The sequence below is a fragment of the Oncorhynchus clarkii genome, chromosome 12 (assembly GCF_045791955.1).
Source record: "Oncorhynchus clarkii lewisi isolate Uvic-CL-2024 chromosome 12, UVic_Ocla_1.0, whole genome shotgun sequence".
Lineage (NCBI taxonomy): Eukaryota > Metazoa > Chordata > Actinopteri > Salmoniformes > Salmonidae > Oncorhynchus > Oncorhynchus clarkii.
Genome location: NC_092158.1, coordinates 37,340,850 through 37,365,738, shown reverse-complemented (window position 1 = coordinate 37,365,738; position 24,889 = coordinate 37,340,850). Strand labels below are relative to the sequence as shown.

The following is a 24,889-nucleotide window of genomic DNA, read 5'->3' as shown; positions in this document are numbered from 1 at the left end:
TATTCATGATCTTAGGAGAATGCCTCAGTACTAGGTGCTTAAAGGGGATTCAATAATGTGATCTAGGAGATTAATCAATAAGATATGCAAATGTCATTATGCAAATATGACACGAGTGGGCAGTTTGACAGCGTAAATAATTTTCTAAGCATATTGTAACAGAGGGAGGGAGAGAATTTTTGTCTTTGGAAATCAACATCATCATAAGCCCAGACCTGTAAATCTTCTGTGTGATAAAAGCACTGAGTGACGTCATCTTCCTCTGGCTGTTAGCTATTTCAGGGTCTTCAGAGAAAACAATCAGTGTGACTGGCTGGCTGGGATTCAAGCAGACTATCACAACACACACACACAAAGCAAGAAGACTAGAGAAATCAACATTTTACATTGTCATTTTGATTCAACACATGTATTACAAAAAGGGTATGCTGCAGTTTTCCTAAAGCTTGAAAACCAATATTTAAGTAAATCTATTTGAATATTTCTGAATACAAATATTTTGTTAAATAATTTTGAGGAATAATAAAAGTCAATAATAAAATGTAATTAGATAAACTACACATTCATGAATATGTACATCTATAAACATAGTGTAACTGACCCTTTTAGTGAGTATACTGTGATACATTTTGAAGTTTACAACATTACCAGAGAAACACAAGTGTCAAGTCAAATACACACATAACTAAAATGAAGTAATTAGACAATCCCTTTGACAGTAAAATAATAAATACAGAGTACAATTTTGAGGACGGCAACGTGCCTCGCAGAATATCTGCCACAATGGCACAAATGTACATGAGAATCTTCCCAATTCAGAACTGCAAGAGGAAGCTTTCCTGAATCCTTAACTTTGTCCCGCTTCAAAGCGTGATGCAACCGAGGCTTTTCTCTCCGAAGAGGTAGATCTGCTCTTGGCATATCTGAACTGTTACACAGGCCCTGTTATTAACTCTTAAAACCTGTGGTGTCTGGCAGCGCTTTGTCGGAGGCCCCCCTGCCATGCATTAGGCCTGAAACAGTCACTCAAATGGGATGAGATGTTCCATCATGGTGGCAGGCTCCCACATAACTCTTGATAATGAAAAGCTCAGCCGCCTCCACCTGAACACTTCATCAGACAACCCCTGCTGCGAGTCCGGAGGGGCAATTGTCTCCATAAAAAAATATATATGTTTCTGGAATTCATATCAGGTCTTGGGTTTAAGACGACTTCTTAGCTCCCCCTCCTGCCTTCCACCCCCTCCTTCAGTCCTCTCTGCTACAGCTGTATGCCTGCAGGCTTCTGTCTGCTTGTGTTGTTCTCTCCTCATCTGTCCTCCTCTCGGGGTAGATGAGGACTGGGTTCTGTCTCGGAGCTATTACTTAGATCTTGGTCTCACTGTGGTCTGGTCTGAATGAGTCTCTGATAGCCAGAAGGTTGGAGGCCAGTAGGTGTCCACTCACTCTGTTGTGCCATTCCTTGGATCGGCCCCTGGAAATCACACACAGTAACAGGAAGGTAATACACACAAAGCATCACCAGGGTTCAGATGAGACAGTCAGAGAGACACAAAGGCCGCATTTCAGGCAGACTACATTGCAGTTGCCTGCCAGACATAACCATATTATATAGCAATCTGATGCGTGACTGCAAAGTAAATGACTTGACGAGCAACCATTGGTTGCTGTATCCCACTGGGCACACAGTGGTTGAATCAACTTTGTTTCCATGTCATTTCAATGAAATTACGTCAAACCAATGTGGAATAGATGTTGAATTGACATCTGTGCCCAGTGGGATATAGCATGACTGCAATATAGTCTGCCTGGAACGCAACCAAACCTTGGTGTAAGAGACACACTGACAAAGAACATTTCACTTTCAATTTCCTCGATATCAGTGTCATTGGCTTTCGCTATTAAGCTCAGCAGACCAAAGAACAGTGAGTTGATTATCGACGATAAGCCAACAAGTACTCAAAACCTAATGCCACTAGCACTGCAAATAAACCCAATATATTAGGCCTGCAAAGCTCTCTTCTATGAGTATTTAAAGAGAGTAGAATGAGGCAGAGATGTTATCTCCGTTACCGCTCAGTTCTGATGTAATGAAGTGAGAAAACCCTGCAGAGATAATCATCATAATCGTGTGAATCTGTCTTGTTGGCAAACCGTCTAGTTCAAATCTCTCTGTGCTGCCTAGTGTGATGAGTGTGTGGTTGAGACCAGAATTAAGCACTCGTAAATGGAACGGAATTCCCTTTTATGCACTTTTCTCTCTATGCGTATTCCGACCTTGAACTAAAGCAAGAGAATAGTGTGCTATTCACCTGCACTTTGTTTTGGATGGAGATTGAATAAATGAAGGTGTGGAAGGTGTGGCGGAGGCGTGTCTAAGATAGACCGTTTTCTGACCTCCACTTTATTCCCTAATAATTACACCAATTTTACGCGAGAGGAAACCATGAATACAAGCATTTTGCTACACCCGCAATAACATCTGCTAAACACTTGTATGTGACCAATATGATTTTATTTGAATAAGGTCTAGCGAACCTACCGGTTCCAAGTGGATAAAGTATCAACTTTTTTCTGATTGAAATAACACCATTCTCCATGCACTATAATTTACAACTAAATACGAGCTATTGGTAAGAGCTCCAGTAGGTACATTTGTAATCCATTTGGATAAGGGCATTGCAAATATAAATGACTCTTGTTTTATATATATCTTAGAATCGCTGGAGACAAATGTGAAACCAGTCATATGGCAGCAAACTGAAGCATGCTGTGCCATTATGCAGAATTGTAATTATATGGCCTTCTAACTTGCAGGGATGGGAACTCTCGAATGTCTTAATTATAGGCTCCCTCGACTTTCTCTGTTTCCTATTTCTATCATGTTAAAAGAATTGCCACTATCAGTATCTACTGTCAGTAGGTCTAAAAACAACACATTCAACTGGCAATTTAATGTTAGTTCCCTTCAGTTAGTAGGCCTATAGCCTAAATTATCATTCCATTTAATTGCATTATTTCGTTTACCTTCATTTGCTTCCTCTGTAAACGCTATCACGGCCGTGTGGTTGTTGCTGAGGTTCATTAGTACCAGTAGATAATATAAAAAATACATTAAGTCGTTATGGAGCGGAGCGCAGACCAAGCAGTAAGTTTGAACCTGACGCATGGCGCAATACTTGGCTGTGTCATTACACAGTTCCATGGTTAATGCAGGCAATGGATGAGGGTATAACCCACAGTACAATAGTACTATTCTCCCTATTATAATTCTATGTACACTAGTCTACCAACATCACCGTGTGTTAAAGTACTGAATGTGGACATTTTTGATTAATCAAATGTATTTCTTTGAGTAAAAGCTCTACAAACCTGTTTTTTTGTATGATTCATACAGTTTTTCCTAATCCTAAAATGCAGTGTAGAGTAAAAATACTTTTAAGTACTACTTAGTTTTTTGGCGTATCTGTACTTTACTATTTATATTTTTGACAACTTTTACTTTTACTCCACTACATTCCTAAATATAATAATGTACTTTTTACTCCTTACATTTTCCCTGACACCCAAAAGTAGTCGATACATTTTGAATGCTTAGCAGTCTGCCTCTGATCTGGCAGACTCACTAAACACAAACGCTTTGTTTGTAAATTTGAGTCTGAGTGTGCCCCGGGCTATCCGTAAATGAAAGAAAACAAGAAAATCATGTCTTCTGGTTTGCTTAATATAAGACATTTGAAAATCTTTATACTTTTACTTTTGTTACCTAAGTACATTTAAAACCAAATACTTTTACTAAAGCAGTATTTTACTAGGCGACTTTCACTTGAGTCATTTTCTTTTAAGTTATCTTAACTTTAACTCAAGTATAGTAATTGGGTACTTTTTCCACCACTGCTAAAATGTGCCAAAAATAATCTACAAAATCGGAGTATTTTTTAAATCTGCCAGTTGGTGTTGAAATGGAGACTAATATGCATATACTGTATTTACATGGATTTCTTTCATTGATCCCTATTTTCTACAACCGTTCTCTCAATGTATTCTAGTCTGTCAACAAAATTAGAATGAAATGTACACCATTTTTAAAGGGATGGCTTAAGAGAAATGTACTGATAACGCTATTGAGTTAAAACTCCACAAGAAAATCTGTTGGCCACAAAGTGGGAGGGTTTTCAGTGGTTGAATAACATTTATTCAGCGTGCACAAGGGAACCACACTTGCAAAGCCTGTTATGCAACTGAATAAGGTAAGTCTGAATACAAAATACTCAGAAGTGTATAGGAAACGCTTGCTTAGGAATGAAGTAAATTTCTAAATCGGAATCGTGCCCTAAGTGAGTAGTCAACTACCCCTACTGATGGTGGGCTATTGGAGCAGCACAATAGCGCCCAGTATAATGCAGGGGAGAACACTCTCCTACTGTCCCTCTCTATGCCCCCCTCATTCCCTTTCACACTTTTCTATCTCCCTCTCCTCCCCCTTCTCTCTCTCTGTGTGCTTCTAGACACCTGTTTTCCATTGCATGGCTTGTTTCATTAAATCGTCCGAAACAAATGGAAACAGCGGTACTCTACAGAACAACCCAGCAGAATCATGCAGGGAATAAATTAATCAGGTAAGAAGCAGAAAATCTATAAGGAAATGTGAAGAGGGCTAAATCATGTGTGCACCAGGGGTGCCTTTCTATTCATTATTTTCCTTCTCTAGATGAGTGTGCCTCTTTTGAGAGGCAGTGATCGCACTTGAGATACTGGTGCAGTCAAAAGCAGAGAATACCTCATTACAGAAGGTAAAGAATAAGCGTGACTCTGGATATATTTTTTTAAAGGCTGTGCATTTTCTTTCCCCTCCCTCCCCTCTCATTCTCCCTCCCTCCCTCCCTCCCTCCCTCCCTCCCTCCCTCCCTCCCTCCCTCCCTCCCTCCCTCCCTCCCTCTCACGGTCTTGCCTACCTGGTATCTGTGCGACAGAGGTGTGTGAGTCGGGACCTCTTGGTCCCTAGGGGTTCTACCAAATAGAGACAAGAGAGGACCTGGGCTCGCACCCCCTCCATGGGGGCCTCAGGGTGCTCTGTAGATATAGCTGACACATAAACAGGTCCGGCCGACGGGTCTGACTGCCAGGTCCTGCATGAGAAAATTGTGGAAGATTCTTCTGGTTAATTTAAAAACAGACTTTCAGAATCAAGCTCCATGAGAAATAGACCCTCAGATATTCAGCCACCATTTGACTAGGTGTTTGAGTAAACAGTCAACATTCCTTTGACACTAATGTAACATGATTAGTATAAACTAGCTCTTTCATCATTCACCGTGATGCCAACATGTAGCAATGGTACAGTACAGTAACAAGCAACATGTCAAAACAACTTTAGCCAGAGTGTTCAAGTCCAAGCTGAACTCTGTTTGTCCCTGACTCATCTGTCCCTTCTACTCAGCAGAGTCAGCAGCCTGCCTAAAGACCCATGCAGCATCGTGCAGCGCTGTGCAGAATTGGTCTGGCAACGCCTCATTACCTGAGCAGGAGGTGCTCCTGTGGCGGTCTGGGTCCCAGGCCCTGCAGGAGGTAGCGATAGATCTCAGTGTCCTTTGTCAGGGTCTGGACTACTGCTGACTGTTTGAGGGTCTTCTCCCAAAGACCCTGCTCCCTCAGGACTCGCTGGAGGGCCTCTTTCTGGGGGGCATCCACCTCAATGGAGCCCTTCCACAACCGCAGCGGCCAGCCGTCATCCACCTGGTATGGAGAGGGCGGGGAAGGAGAGGAAGAGTGTTTGAGACCTATTGTGAGAATCTGATTTTGAACATATCTCAGCTCAAATTCTCAGTGTGCTTTCCTGCAGTCAAATGACCAAATAGTGGCCCTCTAGTGGCCTCATTGGTGGAATGTTATTAATATTTTTCATAATTCCATAATTACTAAACATTATGTTTTTAAAACACTGAAAATATGGTGTTTTTATGTCAAACGGTTTTGTCTTATTTCAGTCTTCTGTGATGTATATAAAGTGTTATATTGGGATGCAAACTCAAAATTGAATACATTTCAAATCCATATCTGACATTGGACAGGTTTTGTTGTTGTTGCCCATAACCATGTGTGTGAGGTGTATTCTTTTGTTTCAAAGTAGATTTGTTTAGGACTACCAAGAAACACTGCATAACCCTGATTTAGTCCACTGCAGTAAAAGGTTAATTGGTCTGACTAACTGGACAATCAATGGTGTTTCGATGTTGACTCATACATAATAACCATTTTAATAGTCAGCAGTATTCTTTATAGGTGGTGTTGTTTTGGTGTGGTCTCAGGGGGGGTTCACTGTAACCAAGCAGTAACTTTTACAGTATATCACAAAAGTGAGTACACCCCTCACATTTTTGTAAATATTTGAGTATATCTTTTCATGTGACAGCACTGAAGAGATGACACTTTGCTACAATGTAAAGTAGTGAGTGTACAGCTTGTATAACAGTGTACATTTGCTGTCCCCTCAAAATAACTCAACACACAGCCATTAATGTCTAAACCGCTGGCAACAAAAGTGAGTACACCCCAAAGTGAAAATTGTGTCCAAAGTGTCCAAATTGGGCCCAATTAGCCATTTTTCCTCCCCGGTGTCATGTGACTCGTTTGTGTTACAAGGTCTCAGGTGTGAATGGGGAGCAGGTGTGTTAAATTTGGTGTCATCGCTCTCACACTCCTTCATACTGACTGGTCACTGGAAGTTCAACATGGCACCTCATGGCAAAGAACTCTCTGAGGATCTGAAAAAAAGTATTATTGCTCTACATAAAGATGGCCTGGGCTATAAGAAGATTGCCAAGACCCTGAAACTGAACTGCAGCACGGTGGCCAAGACCATACAGTGGTTTAACTGGACAGGTTCCACTCAGAACAGGCCTCGCTATGGTCGACCAAAGAAGTTGAGTGCACGTGCTCAGTGTCATATCCAGAGGTTGTCTTTGGGAAATAGATGTATGAGTGCTGCCAGCATTGCTGCAGAGGTTGAAGGGGTGGGGGGTCAGCCTGTCAGTGCTCAGACCATACGCCGTACACTGCATCAAATTGGTCTGCATGGCTGTCGTTCCAGAAGGAAGCCTCTTCTAAAGATGATGCACAAGAAAGCCCGCAAACAATTTGCTGAAGACAAGCAGACTAAGGACATGGATTACTGGAACCATGTCCCGTGGTCTGATGAGACCAAGATAAACTTATTTGGTTCAGATGGTGTCAAGCGTGTGTGGCGGCAACCAGGTGAGGAGTACAAAGACAAGTGTGTCTTGCCTACAGTCAAGCATGGTGGTGGGAGTGTCATGGTCTGGGGCTGCATGAGTGCTGCCGGCACTGGGGAGCTACAGTTCATTGAGGGAACCATGAATGCCAACATGTACTGTGACATACTGAAGCAGAGCATGATCCCCTCCCTTCAGAGACTGGGCCGCAGGGCAGTATTCCAACATGATAAAGACCCCAAACACACCTCCAAGACGACCACTGCCTTGCTAAAGAAGCTGAGGTTAAAGGTGATGGACTGGCCAAGCATGTCTCCAGACCTAAACCCCATTGAGCATCTGTGGGGCATCCTCAAACGGAAGGTGGAGGAGTGCAAGGTCTCTAACATCCACCAGCTCCGTGATGTCATCATGGAGGAGTGGAAGAGGACTCCAGTGGCAACCTGTGAAGCTCTGGTGAACTCCATGCCCAAGAGGGTTAAGGCAGTGCTGGAAAATGATGGCCACACAAAATATTGACACTTTGAGCCCAATTTGGACATTTTTTTCACTTAGGGGTGTAGTCACTTTTGTTGCCAGCGGTTTAGACATTAATGGCTGTGTGTTGAGTTATTTTGAGGGGACAGCAAATGTACACTGTTATACAAGCTGTACACTCACCACTTTACATTGTCGCAAAGTGTCATTTCTTCAGTGTTGTCACATGAAAAGATATACTCATATTTACAAAAATGTGAGGGGTGTACTCACTTTTGTGATATACTGTATTATTATATGTTATTTGACTACTATTTCATTAATTTGTTAGTTCCTTAAATCATCCATTCATTTGTTTGTCATTCATTCATTAATTACATCAGATTCCATCGCACACCTTCTTAATGGCCAGGTCCACTTGGTCTGGTCCAGAGCACAACTCCCAGCCTTGGCTTTTCTCCCTGGCCTCTCTCAGCAGGTGCTGGGTGGTCTGGTCCAGTTTGGCCCTCTCATCCTGCTCCTCCTCCCCACCCTGAAAGGGCGAACTCCGACCCCCATCCGCCCAGAGAGCCTCCTCACTGGGGCTGCACACACTCTGGTCTGGCCAGAACTCTGGAAGCTGGAAAGAGAGAGGAAGAGTTAGCTAGACTTTTTCTACATAAGGTCACATATGACTTAATCTTGACACCCAAATCCAAATATTGCATGTTAACATCTGTCACAAGATATACTGTATGACTTCTTGACCAATCGATGTGCTATTGCATCAAGCGAAGATATGGTGACTAAGAGCCTGTTGTTGGCATTCATAAAGTCTTGTTTTCTAATATTTTTATTCTGTTTCATCAAGTAAATGCAATGAACTGAATAACATAGATGAAGTGCCTCTTCATTTAATTTCCCCTGCAGATGGTTTATGGCAGGAACGGGCAACTGGTGGCCCGCGGGCTCCCCTTTTGTAGGTCCGTGGACCAATTTCACACAAAAATACATAAATAATTAGGAACTTTTAGGAACTTAGTCGAAGTCTCAATTTACTGTTGAGAGTTAGAATAATAGAATATACAAGGTGCAATTTTGAAAATATGGTTGGGAGGGGTATATGGATGTGGGACCCACGAGCCACTGTGGCCCCTCCTTTTTTCTGTGGCCCCCACCCCCATCAAAGTTGCCATCCCTGGTTTACGGTTGTGAACAATAGGGAAGGGCCTTCCTGCTTTTTCTAATGTACTGTACAGTAAATACTACTGCACAGTGAGAGTACACTCATGAGAGAGTGGTGTGTGCTGTGCTGAGTCTTGTAACACCCACACACTGTGCACACCTGATGTTAATTAGTGTGGCTAGAACAGGCTGTGCTGTAACTGTACTGTAGTGTGTACCTGAAGGAGGCGTAGGGACTCTGTCACCATGTGGGCAAGGCCCTGTGTAGCAGCCAGGTTCTCACTCAGGTCCCTTTGGTCAGGCCTACCCAGGCTGTACTTCCTGTGGCTTGACCTAGGTCAGAGAAACAGGTAATGTCATTACATCAGAGTTAAAGATTTCAGGGGTACTGTTTTGCCATTACTCTATACTCGCCTACAGTTTTTGGAGATCCTTGCAAGCAGACTGGTATTCAATGCGGATGTAAGAAGAAACGTCAGCATCGACTTCCAAACCAAGAAAAACATGTCGCAAAAGCAAAGCAGTTACATTTTGACTAACATCACTGTATCCTTCAAGCACAATGTGCCACAACACAACAGTTCATGGGAGTAGAGTTTATTTGTTCGGGTCATTGTTCCTAGTGTGACATGTTTCAAGGCATAGCTCTGTTTCCAGTGATGGGAGATACAGAGTGTTTATTGTGTTGTGTTATGACTACCATCTGTGCTCTACTCTGACAGCCTGTGGGGAAATGGTTGAGCCAACTGGCTCCCCTGGACAGGCTGGCATTATACGAGGAGGAGGAGGAGGAAGAGGGGTATATTGTCTCTCTACATCAGACACAATCAGGCCTGTGCTATGTGACATCACTAGGTCCACGATGCCACTTTTCGATGTGAAGTGGAACTTCTAGACATGCTGTCAGAATACAGGGTGTCAGCAGAGTGTGTGCAGCTGAGTGTGTGTGTGTCTGTGTGCGTGTGTGTGCGTGCGAGTGTCTATCTTCGCAGCGCTTCACTTCAGAGCCAACAACTACAGATAACCAGTCTTGTGAAGTTAATGAGAGTGCCAGATTCAAAAACAAAGTTCAAAGACTGATGTGTTTTAAAAAATGAGTCACTTGGGCCATCTCTTTCTCTCTCCCTCCCTCTTTCTCTCTTTCCCTCTTCCTGTCACTCTCCCTCTTTCCCTCCCTTTCTCCCACTCCCTCTCCTTCCCATTCTCTTGTAGTAACCAGCTGACTAGTATTACAGATATTAAATCTCCTCTATCTGAGAAAGTCCAGATGGGAGATTTAGTAGGGTTACATAAGTTTCTCTCTCACGCTGCGATTAAACTCCCGAGTGGCACAGCGGTCTAAGGCACTTCATCTCAGTGCTAGAGGCGTCACTACAGACCCTGGTTCAATCCTGGGCTGTATCACAACCAGCTGTGATTGGGAGTCACATAGGGCGGCGCACAATTGGCCTAGCGTCATTAGGGGAGGGTTTGGCCAGGGTAGGCTGTCATTGTAAAATAAGAATTTGTTCTTAACTGACTTGTCTAGTTAAATAAAAATATATAAATACAATTAAAAAAAATAAACCCAGCCGACAGCTATTCATTACCACACAGGGAAATAGGGTTTTGACTAGATTACCACAGTTGATGTAATCTCTAGGAATTTAAACAACCCATGAATCTGACACAGCATAAGAAGGAAAAACTAAAACAACATGTCAAAAACAGACCATTTTAAATCTGCCGTTGTGGCGATGAACACTAAGCAAAGTGCACCGGAGTAATCTTATGCAACAACTGAAGACATTTTACATGTACATTTTAGTCATTTAGCAGACACTCTTATCCAGACCGACTTACAGTTAGTGCATTCATCTTAAGATAGCTAAGTGAGACAACCACATGTCACAGTCGTAGTAAGTACGTTTTTCCTCAATAAAGAAGTTATCGGCAAATCAGTGTTAGTAGGAAAAGACAAGAGCAAGTGTTTTTTTTGAGGGTTTGGGGGGAAAGATTTAAGATACTCTTTCAAGAGGTAGGGTTTCAGACAATTTTCGGGAGATGGGCAAGGACTCTACTGTCCTAGCATCAGGGCGAAGCTGGTAAGAGGGAATGATATAACTTTAACAATGTGGGACCCAGATCTCCAGACCACTTCTCGTCTAGAAGTTGCACCGTTCCAGGGTCACCTTACACTCCCCCAATCCTAACTTCAACCATAAGGGCCAAATCCACCAAACTGATCTTAGATCAGCATCTAGACCCTAGATTCTAGGGGCAACTTGACGTCTTCCTCCTTCCCAGAAGGCGGTGCACCGTACCTGGCTGGGTTGCCCTCTCTCTTCAGAGTGTTGAGGTGGAAGAGAGAGGGGGCAAGACACACAGCAATGTTGGTGGGGGTCATCTGGTTCTCGTCCACACAGCCCACAACAGCTCGGAGGAAGAGGAGGAGTGTCTGCAGGGCCTCCCTGTGCTCATCTGGCAGGAGGAAGATGGCCGCCTGGGCCGCACAGAACTGCTGGTCTTTGGGGAAATCTGTGGAGGATGAGGAAGGGGTGAGCGATATTAGACTGGAGTGGTGGATAGGATTGATTATACTGTAAAAATGTCTAAAATTGGTTTCACAATGCCTACTTAACCATCATTAACATTATGATTAGGTAGTACAGTCAGTCACGCAGATTCTGTCCACTTACATTGGTAGATATGCAGGAAGGACTCGCAGAGTTTGCTGGAGAACACAGGTTCTGGTAGATCTCTGAAATACTGTTTCACCATATCAGCCACATCGAATGCTGATTGGCCCTCGTAAGACGCACCCTCTGGGTCTGCCTCCACCATGTCACGCAGGTACTGGATACGAGACTTCACCCCCGACTTACGGAACAGACCCACCTGAGGGGATGAGAGAGTGAAGGTGAGTCTCACCTGAGGGGGGTGGGGGTGGGGGGGTATATTAGACAATTTTAGATATGAAAACATCTAACCAACTTTGAAATTGGGGTGAACTGTCCCTTTAAAGCCTGATCCTAACTATTTCTTGAATAATGTATGAGCAATATTACATCTACTGGTGGTACAGGAGGTTAAAGAGTCCAGTACCTGATCGAGACACTCTGTCCTCAGATAGAATAGAGCCTTGAGGATGCTGGGGGGTAGAGGTTCCCCTGTCTGCTGCATACTGTGGAGGAGGGATACACCAAACACCCTCCTGCCCTTCAGCTCTTGAGCCTTGGCCTTCCGCGGGGGCTTGGGGAACGTCCTGAGGGGAGATAAACAATACAAGATGGAGGTCAAGGCTTGATGTTGAAGATAACCAGGTTAAAACTGAAACCTGCATGCTAAGTAAAGACCATATATTGTGTTACCTACAGATTATAGAAAAGAGCAGAAGCTCTTAACACTCCACTCAGAACCCAGTCCTACCTACCTACAGGTTATGGAAAAGAGCAGAAGCTCTTAACACTCCACTCAGAACCCAGTCCTACCTACGTACAGGTTATGGAAAAGAGCAGAAGCTCTTAACACTCCACTCAGAACCCAGTCCTACCTACCTACAGGTTATGGAAAAGAGCAGAAGCTCTTAACACTCCACTCAGAACCCAGTCCTACCTACCTACAGGTTATGGAAAAGAGCAGAAGCTCTTAACACTCCACTCAGAACCCAGTCCTACCTACCTACAGGTTATGGAAAAGAGCAGAAGCTCTTAACACTCCACTCAGAACCCAGTCCTACCTACCTACAGGTTATGGAAAAGAGCAGAAGCTCTTAACACTCCACTCAGAACCCAGTCCTACCTACCTACAGGTTATGGAAAAGAGCAGAAGCTCTTAACACTCCACTCAGAACCCAGTCCTACCTACCTACAGGTTATGGAAAAGAGCAGAAGCTCTTAACACTCCACTCAGAACCCAGTCCTACCTACCTACAGGTTATGGAAAACGTGCTATTTTAATATTTCTACAGTAGGTTTCCTCAGGGTGAAAGCCCCCCACTTCTATATCAAAGATAATAAAACAAAAACATTAGTAAATACTACAGTAATGTCCCCAAAAACACTATACTAAGTACTACAGTTTACTACAGTCCGCAAAAATACCACAGTAAATACTACAGTATACTACAGTCCGCAAAAACATAGTATTATATACTTTTTTTTACAACACCATTTATACTACAGTAAACTGTAAATACTACAGAAATCGACAGTAAATACTACAGTAAAGTCTGCAAAAACACTACAGTGAATACTATAGTATTCTTACCATAGTATACACTATAATATTTTTTTCATTTGAGCACACATGCTCTTAGAAGAGGGCTTTGTGTAAAACTCAGATGGGACATTTCTTTTAAAGCCCAATTGGTTTATTTGCTGAATAGGATGTTTTTATAAGCCAGCAAGTGCCGGGGTAACGGCCTGTGTAGCTGAGGAGATAACATGAATACCATTTAAAGCCTCCCCCTCATTATTCTTCCATAAATCAAGTTCAGGCACCTTGAGATATCAAGCTTCAGAGCCAATCAAATGTATGATTGCAGAAATTAACCTACTACTGGAATTAAATTCACACATTTTCATACAGCATGATTCTCGTTGATAGTGCTCTCTCCCATTACAAGCAGCATTTCCATTATAGTTTTCAGCTGTTCAATTAAAAGATATCTGCTGCGTCCACCTCATTTCATTACCGTAATGGTGTTCTGCTAGTGATTTAATGTGATTGTGTGTGTGTCATAGTGTTAGTAGGTGTGTTTTTCTCTGTGTGTCTTACTCTCACTCACTCTGTGTGTGTGTGTGTGTGTGTGTGTGTGTGTGTGTGTGTGTGTGTGTGTGTGTGTGTGTGTGTGTGTGTGTGTGTGTGTGTGTGTAGAGAAAGCCAAGGGGAAAGGTGTTTGGCCACAGCAAATACAAGACACCACTTGTCTAGAATGAAGCTAGTTCCACAGCAGTGAGGGTGCAGAATACTGAAGCACAGGATCAATGGAAAAGCGAAGAGAGGCTGGAGTAGGTTATTTCTTTTGTAGTTAGCTCAATGATTGTTAAAACAAATAGCCCAATTACTCTGCTCTCAAAAAGTCAATTACCCTGTCCTCTTGCCTTAAGCAATCCCTTTTCCCCCAGTTGGCTACACAAACTAATAATGTCAAACACTTTATTAGTGGGGTAGCCAAGTTTTGGGGATCAGGTTTTGAAACATTGGTGAGGAAATAGCTACAAACAATGAAAAGTAATAACTCATTCTGATAGAACTGATTGGGATGTGCTGAGTTCTCATACATCATCCCATGTAATGCTATTTGGAGGTCACTGCCGTCAACCGTCGAGATGAAATGTCCCTAAAAATGTCCCTAAAAACGAACTATAGTTTTGGCAAGTCGGTTAGGACATCTACTTTGTGCATGACACAAGTAATTTTTCCAACAATTGTTTACAGACAGATTATTTCACTTATCACTGTATCACAATTCCAGTGGGTCAGAAGTTTACATACACTAAGTTGACTGTGCCTTTAAACAGCTTGGGAAATTCCAGAAAGTTATGTCATGGCTTTAGAAGCTTCTGATAGGCTAATTAACATAATTTGAGTCAATTGGAGGTGTATCTGTGGATGTATTTCAAGGCCTACCTTCAGACTCAGTGCCTCTTTGCTTGACATCATGGGAAAATCAAAATAAATCAGCCAAGACATCAGAAAAATAACTGTAGACCCCCACAAGCCTAGTTCATCCTTGGGAGCAATTTCCAAACGCCTGACGGTACCACGTTCATCTGTACAAACAATAGTACGTAAGTATAAACACCATGGGACCATGCAGCCGCCATACCGCTCAGGAAGGAGACTCGTTCTGTCTCCTAGACATGAACATACTTTGGTGCGAAAAGTGCAAATCAATCTCAGAACAACAGCAAAGGACCTTGTGAAGATGCTGGAGGAAACAGGTACAAAAGTATCTATATCCACAGTAAAACAAGTCCTATATCGACATAACCTGAAAGGCTGCTCAGCAAGGAAGAAGCCACTGCTCCAAAACCGCCATAAAAAAATCAGTCTACGGTGCAACTGCACATGGGGACAAAGATTGTACTTTTTGGAGAAATGTCCTCTGGTCTGATGAAACAAAAATATAAGTATTTGACCATTGTTATGTTTGGAGGAAAAAGAGGGAGGCTTGCAAGCAGAAGAACACCATCCAAACCGTGAAGCACAGGGGTGGCAGCATCATGTTGTGGGGGTGCTTTGCTGCAGGCGGGACTGGTGCACATCACAAAATAGATGGCATCATGAGGACGGAAAATTATGTGGATATATTGAAGCAACATCTCAAGACATCAGTCAGGAAGTTAAAGCTTGGTCGCAAACGGGTCTTCCAAATGGACAATGACCCCAAGCATACTTCCAAAGTTGTGGCAAAATGGCTTAAGGACAACAAAGTCAAGGTATTGGAGTGGCCGTCACAAAGCCCTGACCTCAATCCTATAGAACATTTGTGGGCAGAACTGAAAAAGCGTGTGCGAGAAAGGAGGCCTACAAACCTGACTCAGTTACACCAGCTCTGTCAGGAGGAATGGGCCAAAATTCACCCAACTTATTGTTTGAAGCTTGTGGAAGGCTACCCGTCACGTTTGACCCAAGTTAAACAATTTAAAAGCAATGCTACCAAATACTAATTGAGTGTATGTAAACGTTTGACCCACTGGGAATGTAATGAAAGAAACTAAAGCTGAATAAATAATGATCTTTACTATTATTCTGACATTCCACATTCTTGAAATAAAGTGGTGATCCTAACTGACCTAAGACAGGGCATATTTACTCGGAGTAAATGTCAGGAATTGTGAAAAACTGAGTTTAAATATATTTGGCTAAGGTGTATGTAAACGTCTGACTTCAACTGCACATATCGTATATTACCCAGCTACAGACCTTATCCAAAAGGAAAGAAGAGGACCTGTCTATAATTTCCCCAGGAATCTAGCCTGAAGGTTATACTTTGTCATGCCCGCTTTTTCAGATGCTGATTTTTTTGTGCATCTTTATTGGGGGGATTTATTGCTCTGACAGCATCCTGAGTTTTGTCTTGTGAGAGGCAAGGTTGCAACTTCACATAAATAGTGAGTTCTGCATCCAATCTTCCACCTCTTCTGCCCTTCCTCCCCCACTTCCCCTTCTCTTCCTCATTTCCCTCATCGCACTATCACTTTCCTTTGATTCTTCTGGTCCAACCCTTCCTTTTCTCTACCTCAACTCTACCTTCCCCATCCATCTCTTCTTTCCCTCTCCCTCCTCTTCACTTCCCCTCCCATTCCTTACCAGTTCCAGCCCTGCTTGCTGAAGGGGGAGTACTTGTCCATGAGAGCGGTGAGTTTAAGTAGGGAGAGCTTCCGCAGCAGGTGGAGGTGAGAGACAGGCTGGGCCTCGACCCCTGGGCTGCTGGCAGTCACTGAGGGAAGGCTCTGCTCGCTTGACCAGTGGTGCTGGCTCCGTCTATAGAACAGACACAACAGAACAATGATTTGTTCAGTGATAGAGTTCATGCATTTACAATATGATTTATTGAAAACCTATTTGCATTTTTATTCTCAATGATACAATTAAATAAGTAATGGATCTGTATGTACGAGTAATAAACTTCCAATATGCTTTCTTAATGAGCGCTCAGGCCAGTTGTCATTCTCCACAGCCTGTTCTCACCTGATATTGCGAAGTAGTGACTGAACCTCTGTGCCATCTCCATCCACATATTCTTTTTCTAGGCTCTCCCTGTCCTCATCTCCCTCCCCCTCCACGGCTCCCGGCCCCAGCTCCTCAGCCTCCTTGATCTCCAGGTGGATGTGGTTGGAGGAGGAGGGGCAGGGAGAGGGGGTGGAGCCGCGGTTAGAGTCAGAGTCAGAGTCATCTGACAGTTTGTCCGTCCAGGTGTTGACGAGTTGCTGCAGGCCGCTGATACGCTCCATCACACTGTCCAGCGCAGAGAACACGTCATTGTTTTCGGTGATCTCCTCCGTCTCCGCCGCCCTGTGATGCTCCACCTCTTGGCCAATCACCTGGCCTGTCGGCACATTGTCATAGATACTGGCCCGGTGGTCCAATGAGGCTGGGGGGCTACAGCAGGGGGATTCCTGGTCCCTGGCCGCTGCGCTCCCCCTGCTCCGTCGCCCACGGTACCCGTGGAAGCTCCCAGTTCTCCAGTTGACGGAGGTGTTGTCTATGGGCAACAGGACATTGTTGTGAGTGAGGGCAGCGGGGAAGGTTCCTGGCTTGTGTCCCTGGGGGATCTGGAAGACCAGGCTCTCGTGGTTATTCCTCTTGTCCTTGTAGTCTTGGAGCTCTCGGACCGGGCCGCTGTGGAGACCTTCCTGGTGCTGTTCTTGGACCCCGCCGGTTCGTTTGCAGTTGCTGCGTACCCTGGTGATGGGGCTTGGGGTGCTGACAGTACTGCTGCTCTCTGATGTGCTGGGGCTGCTGCTGCCTGAGTGGGGGGAGGATGGTGAGGAGGAGGCCTGGCTGCCCGGCCGGTCCCTATCCCTGTCCTGCAGGGTGGAGATGTCCAGGCACTGCAGCCGTCTCAGCCTGTGCTCGACATCCAAACCCACCTGGAGTACGGGGCCAGAGATGACCAGCCTGGTTCTGCTGTGGCCACTGTGGCCTGGGGAGCGGAGGGTGGTTGTGCTCCTCAGACGCAGCTTCTCCATCTTCCTCAGCAGACTGGGGCCCTTCTTCCTGGGGGGCTTGTCCGGGAAGCGCTCCTCAGCACTGCTGAAGCCGAGCATCTCACCCCCTGGGGAGGGGGGCCCGCTGAACGACGTGTCCAGGGACATGGTCTTGTTGGTGGAGGAGCAGCGAGACGAGCTCCTGCTGGTCTCTTGGTCATCAGTGGCAGTCTTGCGGCCCTCACTCTCAGTGCTGCTGGTGCTGTGGAGGGAGCAGACCTCATGACGGTCGTTGGATTCACACGGGGACATATCATGGCTGTCCGGTAAACACAGTAAGCCCATCCCCTCTAGTCGACGCCAGCGCCTTGTCTGCCTCTCGTAGGCCCATTTGGCACTGATGGCACAGGGTTCCTCGTCCTCTGACTCCTCCAACTAAGAATTACAAGACAATAATCAAGGTACTGTATGAGTCATGTCTCAAAAAAAAAATCAGGGCCAACTATTTCTGGACATCGTGTAACTCTTCAGAGATATGTTTTATTTCTTTTATGTTTTTGAGTAGATCAGCTTTAATTTTGCAGATAGATTTTGGCCTCTATCAATGTAAATTGTCTGCATCATTTCCAATCCCCCATGTATATTGTTTTGTAAATATATATAGTATTTTAAATATAGATTTTTAAAATATATTTTCCTTCTTTATTATATCTTCCACAAAGATAACAAAATTCTGAGATAACGAGTCTCTGAGAACACTAAATGTCCAATGCAGCCATTTTTATATCAATGTCAAATAATTTCTGGGTAACAATTGAGTACCTTAATGTGATTGTTTTCTATTAAAATGATCCAAAAATGTCAAGAATAGCTTCTTAGCAAATAATAATTTCACAAGCTAAAATTTTGCGAGGACTGTCTGGGAGTGGTCTGAGTGGGGAGGAGAGATTATTGGCAGAGAGGTTAGGAAATCTCTTATTGGTCTATTTACCGCATGGTGATGTCACTATGGAAGGCCAAAACTCCATCCCACCAAAACAGAATTAAATTTAATTTCTCTTTTTCATCTAGCTCTTAGAAAACTCATCTAGAATTCGTTTTCACAATTTCACAGTACTATTCCAACCTCATAGTTATGGAAATGTATATGAAATATAGGAAAATCTAGTTTTTGACTGCACTGGGACTTTAAGTAGAAAATGATTGTGCAACATGATTAATTCTAGAGTTTTCACCCAAATTATCTTTCTCTGCACTTTCTCAAACAAAGACTATTGAAGTTTTGAGGAGTTTTGGGGGTGGGTGGAGCTATCTACCAAGCCATCAATATCAGTGGAAATCGATGTGTTAAATTCTAACCAGGAACTTTTCCTCTGGTTACTGCGGTGTCTTTGACAGAGCTGCCATGTTGGTGTTCCATGGTGTTCACTCTCACTCACCCGTCTCTTTGATCTGCCCAGCTCCAGCCTCAGCTCCACACATTTGTTTAAAGTGTTTAATCTCCTGTAAGCAGAGGAGAAGAATGGCAGTTAAACAAGCACAGCAGCATGGGACCCAATCGAAATCAAACGCACTCACACACTCTGTCTTTCTCTCTCTCTCTCTCTTTCCCCAGCCCAATGAAGTATTCCAGCACTACATACACTCCATCAGTAGAACAAGGAGCAATGGTGAGAAGGAGGGAGTGGATGTAAAGTCCAGCTATTCACCTGCAGAGTGAATCAAGTGCATCCTTATCCAGAAAACTGTGATCACTCTTTACCCAGTCTATATCAATGGGGAACCTGCAATCTGAGAGGCAAACAAGGCGTGATATGACACTGTTTGTTATGGATGAGCAAATATGTGGATGTGGTGTGCACTGTAATAGATTGTGTTTGATGGCTTGAGAGGATTACTATTTGATATTTACCTTTGTATAATTGCACGTACTGGGGAAAGCCGGCTGCTTTCAGCCAATCGCAAGCCTCCTTCGCTTCGATCTCTGCAAACAAAAAAACAATATTCAAATTAAATTACAATTATTTTCTGGTTGGCCCATTTTAATATCAGGACAAATATTTGTGCATATTAAGCGAGCTATTTTACGCTTTAATTACACTCGCAAAAATAATGCGGACAAAAATAGAAGCGTCTCTCTCCTTTTTCTCCTCTCATCTCTGAGAGGGTGTACTTTTACAGTGGATTTTTGGAAGAGGCCATCCTAATTGCTCCTAATTGGCTAATTGGTGTGTGTGTCAGACACAGAAAATTGAGACATCGTTTGTCAGAAGTGGCTTCAGTCCCTCTGGCCACACACAGCCTTTCATGTCCCCTCTGTTGAGGTTCCACCCATCTGCTAACTCCCACCATTGACATAGTACTGTCAGGGACAGATGGTGGAAAGAAGTGCAATCTTTCTTCAAACTCACTGGTACTTCATGAAATAAAACCCAGAGAGAAAGAGAGAGAACGTTAAAGAGAGAAAACGATAAAGAAACAACGAGAGAGTACTTGGAATTAGGTGTTTTTATCCCAGGCTGTGGGGGTCAGGGGAAGACAGCTGGAGGTTGAGTTACAAAGAGGCGGCAGGTAGCATAGTGGTTAAGAGCGTTGGGCCAGTAACCAAAAGGTCGATTGTTCAAATCCCAAAGCTGACTAAGTGAAACATCTGGCGATGTGACCTTGAGCAAGGCACTTGAGCCTACTTGTTCTTGTAAGTTGCTCTGCATAAGAGTGTCTGACATAATTACAAGAAAAAAGCAGATGGCTGAGATATGTAAACAGGGGAAAAACAAGCTGTGAATATCACAAGACTCGTTTGATCCAGGGGAGATAAACTCTGCTAGATGGGAATGGGGTTCGTCAAATCAACAGCCAGGTTTGATCACTTAGTGTTAGAGGATGATTTCTGTTCCTGTCCAATATTGACTGGCTTTCATCAGGCTGTCCACTCAAGAGAAAGCTTCAAACTGTAACTAGTTCCTGTAACCTCATTCAATCAACCTAACAGGGTAGTTATAAACATCACAGGAATTCAATCATCAACATGTATAGATCACATCTTTACTAATGCTGCATACATGTGTTTGAAAGCAGTCTCCAAATCCCTAGGATGTAGTGATAACAATATAGTAGCCATATATAGGAAAACTAAAGTTCCTTAAGCTGGGCTTAATATAGTGTATAAAAGGTCATCCAATAAGTTTGGTAGTAATTCCTATGTATTTGATGTAAAGAATATTTGTTTGTTCGTTGTGTGTAATGACAAGCAACCAGATGCTGCACTTGACATCTTTACAAAATGTCTTATCCAAGTTAGTAATAAGCATGCACCCATTAAGAAAATGACTGTAAAAACAGTGAAATCCCAGTGGATTGACGAGGAATGGAAGAATTGTATGGTTGAGAGGGATGAGGCAAAATAAATGGAAAATAGGTCTGGCTGTACAACTGATTGGCAAAAGTACTGCAATTTGAGAAATCATGTGGCTAAACTGAATAAAAAGAAGAAGAAACTACACTATGAAACAAAGATAAATGACAAAGAATGATAGTAAACAGCTTTGGAGCACCTTAAATTACATTTTGGGCAAACTCTGCTCCATCATTCATTGAATCAATCACTTTAAGGATTTTTTCATTGGCAAGATTTGCAAACTTAGGCATGAAATGCCAGCAACAAATATTGACACTACACTTCCAAGTGTATCTGACCAAATTATGAAAGACAAGGGTTGTAATTTTGAATTCCGTGAAGTAAGTGTGGAAGGTGAAAAAATGAAAGTTGTCTATCATCAATGACAAGCCACCGGGGTCTGACAACTTGGATGGAAAATTACAGAAGATAATAGTGGACAATATTGCCACTCCTATTTCCCAGATCTTCAATTTAAGCCTACTAGAAAGTGTGTGCCCTCAGGCTTGGAGGGAAGCAAAAGGTTTTCCCTTACCTAAGAATAGTATAGCCTTTTTCACAGGTTCAAAAAGCCAGCCAATCAGCCTGCTACCAACCCTTAGTAAACTTCTGGGAAAAATTGTGTTTGACCAGATTTCCCCTTTATTTAACCAGATACAATGCTATTTTACAGTAAACAAATTGACAACAGACTTTCAGTATGCTTTTAGGGAAGGACATTCAACAAGCACAGTGCTTACACGAATGACTGATAGAAATGTATTAAAATAATATTGTCCGGGGCGCTTTGTTAGACTTCAGTGAGGCTTTTGACATTATCGATCATAGTATTTGCTGGAAAAACATATGTGTTATGGCTTTACACCCCCTGCTATATTGTGGATAAAGAGTTACCTGTCTAACAGAACTCAGAGGGTGTTCTTTAATGGAAGCCTCTCCAACAAAATCCAGGTAGAATCAGGAATTCCCCAGGGCAGCTGTCTAGGCCCCTTACTTTTTTCAATCTTTACTAATGACATTCCACTGGCTTTAAGTAAAGCCAGGAATATCTAAACTCAGCACAAAAAAAGAAACGTCCTCTCACTGTCAACTGTGTTTATCTTCAGTAAACTTAACACATGTAAATATTTGTAAGAACATAACAAAATTCAACAACTGAGACATCAACTGAACAAGTTCCACAGACATGTGACTAACAAAACTGGAATAATGTGTCCCTGAACAAAGGGGGTCAAAATCAAAAGTAACAGTCAGTATGTGGTGTGGCCACCAGCTGCCTTAAGTACTGCAGTGCATCTCCTCCTCATGGACTGCACCATATTTGTCAGTTCTTGCTGTGGGATGTTACCCCACTCTTCCATCAAGGCACCTGCAAGTTCCTGGACATTTCTGGGGGGAATGGCCCTAGCCCTCACATTCCGATCCAACAGGTCCCAGACGTGCTCAATGGGATTGAGATCAGGGCTCTTAGCTGGCCATGGCAGAATACTGGCATTCCTGTCTTGCAGGAAATCATGCACACAACGAGCAGTATGGCTTGTGGCACTGTCATGCTGGAGGGTCATGAGCCTGCAGGAAGGATACCACATGAGGGAGGAGGATGTCTTCCCTGTAACACACAGCATTGAGATTGCCTGCAATGACAACAAGCTCAGTCCGATGATGCTGTGACACACTGTCCCAGACCATGACAGACCTTTCACCTCCAAATCTGTCCCGCTGCAGTGTACAGGCCTCGGTGTAACGCTCAATCCTTCGACGATAAACGCGAATCCGACCATCATCTCTGGTGAGACAAAACCACGACTCGTCAGTGAAGAGCACTTTTTTGCCAGTCCTGTCTGGTCCAGCGAAGGTGGGTTTGTGCCCATAGGCGACGTTATTTCCGATGATGTCTGGTGAGGACCTGCCTTACAACAGGCCTACAAGCCCTCAGTCCAGCCTCTCTCAGCCTATTGTGGACAGTCTGAGCACTGATGGAGGGATTGAGGGTTCCTGGTGTAACTCAGGCAGTTGTTGTTGCCATCCTGTACCTGTCCCGCAGGTGTGATGTTCGGATGTACAGATCCTGTGCAGGTGTTGTTACATGTGGTCTGCCACTGCGAGGACAATCAGCTGTCTGTCCTGTCTCCCTGTAGCGCTTGTCTTAGGCGTCTCACAGTACGGACATTGCAATTTATTGCCCTGGCCACATCTGCAGTCCTCATGCCTCCTTGCAGCATGCCTAAGGCACATTCATGCAGATGAGCAGGTACCCTGGGCATCTTTCTTTTTCCATTTTTCAGAGTCAGTAGAAAGGCTTCTTTAGTGTCCTAAGTTTTCATAACTGTGACCTTAATTGCCTACCGTCTGTAAGCTGTTAGTGTCTTAACGACCGTTCCAAAGGTGCATGTTCATTAATTGTTTATGGTTAATTGAACAAGCATGGGAAACAGTGTTTAAACCCTTTACAGTGAAGATCTGTGAAGTTATTTGGATTTTTACTGATTCGTTTTGAAAGACAGGGTCCTGAAAAAGGTTTATGTATGCGGATGACTCTATACACGTCAGCCACCACAGCAACTGAATTGACTGCACACTTCACAAATATCTGCAGTTAGTTTCAGAATTAGTGGCAAGGAATAAGTTAATCCTAAATATTTAAAAAACGAAAAGCATTGTATTTGGGACAAATCATTCACTAAACCCTAAACCTCAACTAAATATTGTAATGAATATTGTGTAAATTGAGCAACTTGAGGAGACTAAATTGCTTGGAGTAACCCTGGATTGTAAACTGTCGTGGTCAAAACATATTGATACAACAGTAGCTAGGATGGGGAGAAGTCTGTCCATAATAAAGATCAGCTCTGCATTCTTAACAGCACTATCAACAAGGCAGGTCCTACAGGCCCTAGTTTTGTCACACCTGGACTACTGTGTCAGGGTCCACAAAGAGGGAATTTTGGGAAAATTGGAACTGGCTCAGAACATGGATGTACACAGAGAGCTAACATTAATAATATGCATGTCAATCTCTCCTGGCTCAAAGTGGAGGAGAGATTCACTTCATCGCTACTTGTATTCGTGAGAAGTTGAATGTTGAATGCACCAAGCTGTCTATTTGAACTGCTGGCACACAGCTCGGACACCCATGCATACCCCACAAGACAAGCCCCCAAAGGTATCTTCACAGTCCCCAAGTCCAGAACAGACTATGGGAAGTACACAGTACTACATAGAGCCATGACTACATGGAATTCTATTCCACATCAAGTAACTCATGCAAGCACTAACATTTAATTTAAAAAACAGACAGGTGCAGACACATGCATACATACACACAATAACATATGCACTATACACACATGTACACATGGATTTTGTGTTGTAGATACAGTGGCTTGAGAAAGTATTCACCCCCCTTGACATTTTTCCTATTTTGTTGCATTACAACCTGGAATTAAAATAGATTTTTTGGGGCGTTGTATCATTTGATTTACACAACATGCCTACCACTTTGAAGATGCAAAATATTTGTAATTGTGAAACAAACAAGAAATAAGACTAAAAAACGGAAAACTTCAGCGTGCATAACTATTCACCCCCCATAGTCAATACTTTGTAGAGCCACCTTTTGCAGCAATTACAGCTGCAAGTCTCTTGGGGTATGTCTCTATAAGCTTGGCACATCTAGCCACTGGGATTTTTGGCCATTCTTCAAGGCAAAACTGCTCCAGCTCCTTCAAGTTGGATAGGTTCTGCTGGTGTACAGCAATCTTTAAGTCATACCACAGACTCTCAATTGGATTGAGGCCTGGGCTTTGACTAGGCCATTCCAAGACATTTAAATGTTTCCCCTTAATCCACTCGAGTGTTGCTTTAGCAGTATGCTTAGGGTGATTGTCCTGCTGGAAGGTGAACCTCCGTCCCAGTCTCAAATCTCTGGAAGACTGAAACAGGTTTCCCTCAAGAATTTCCCTGTATTTAGCATCATCCAT

At 43.4% G+C, this 24,889-nt stretch overlaps 1 protein-coding gene across 2 annotated transcripts in view; it reads right to left on the bottom strand.

Annotated features, from left to right (window-relative positions):
* Positions 1-366: 366 nt before the first annotated feature.
* The window catches only part of LOC139423131 (rho GTPase-activating protein 7), a 108,081-nt gene continuing 83,558 nt past the window's right edge, over positions 367-24,889 (bottom strand). For both annotated transcript variants that reach the window (XM_071174816.1, XM_071174817.1), the window contains exons 2-14: positions 19,425-19,496; positions 19,222-19,303; positions 18,952-19,015; positions 16,554-17,947; positions 16,173-16,346; positions 11,958-12,117; positions 11,552-11,750; positions 11,177-11,390; positions 9,092-9,206; positions 8,107-8,328; positions 5,519-5,736; positions 4,956-5,129; positions 367-1,474 (exon numbers count right to left, since the gene is read on the bottom strand). In XM_071174816.1, the coding sequence (XP_071030917.1) occupies positions 1,366-1,474; positions 4,956-5,129; positions 5,519-5,736; positions 8,107-8,328; positions 9,092-9,206; positions 11,177-11,390; positions 11,552-11,750; positions 11,958-12,117; positions 16,173-16,346; positions 16,554-17,947; positions 18,952-19,015; positions 19,222-19,303; positions 19,425-19,496 (3,197 nt within the window). In that variant the 3' untranslated portion in view covers positions 367-1,365. The remainder of the gene's footprint in view (positions 1,475-4,955; positions 5,130-5,518; positions 5,737-8,106; positions 8,329-9,091; positions 9,207-11,176; positions 11,391-11,551; positions 11,751-11,957; positions 12,118-16,172; positions 16,347-16,553; positions 17,948-18,951; positions 19,016-19,221; positions 19,304-19,424; positions 19,497-24,889) is intronic.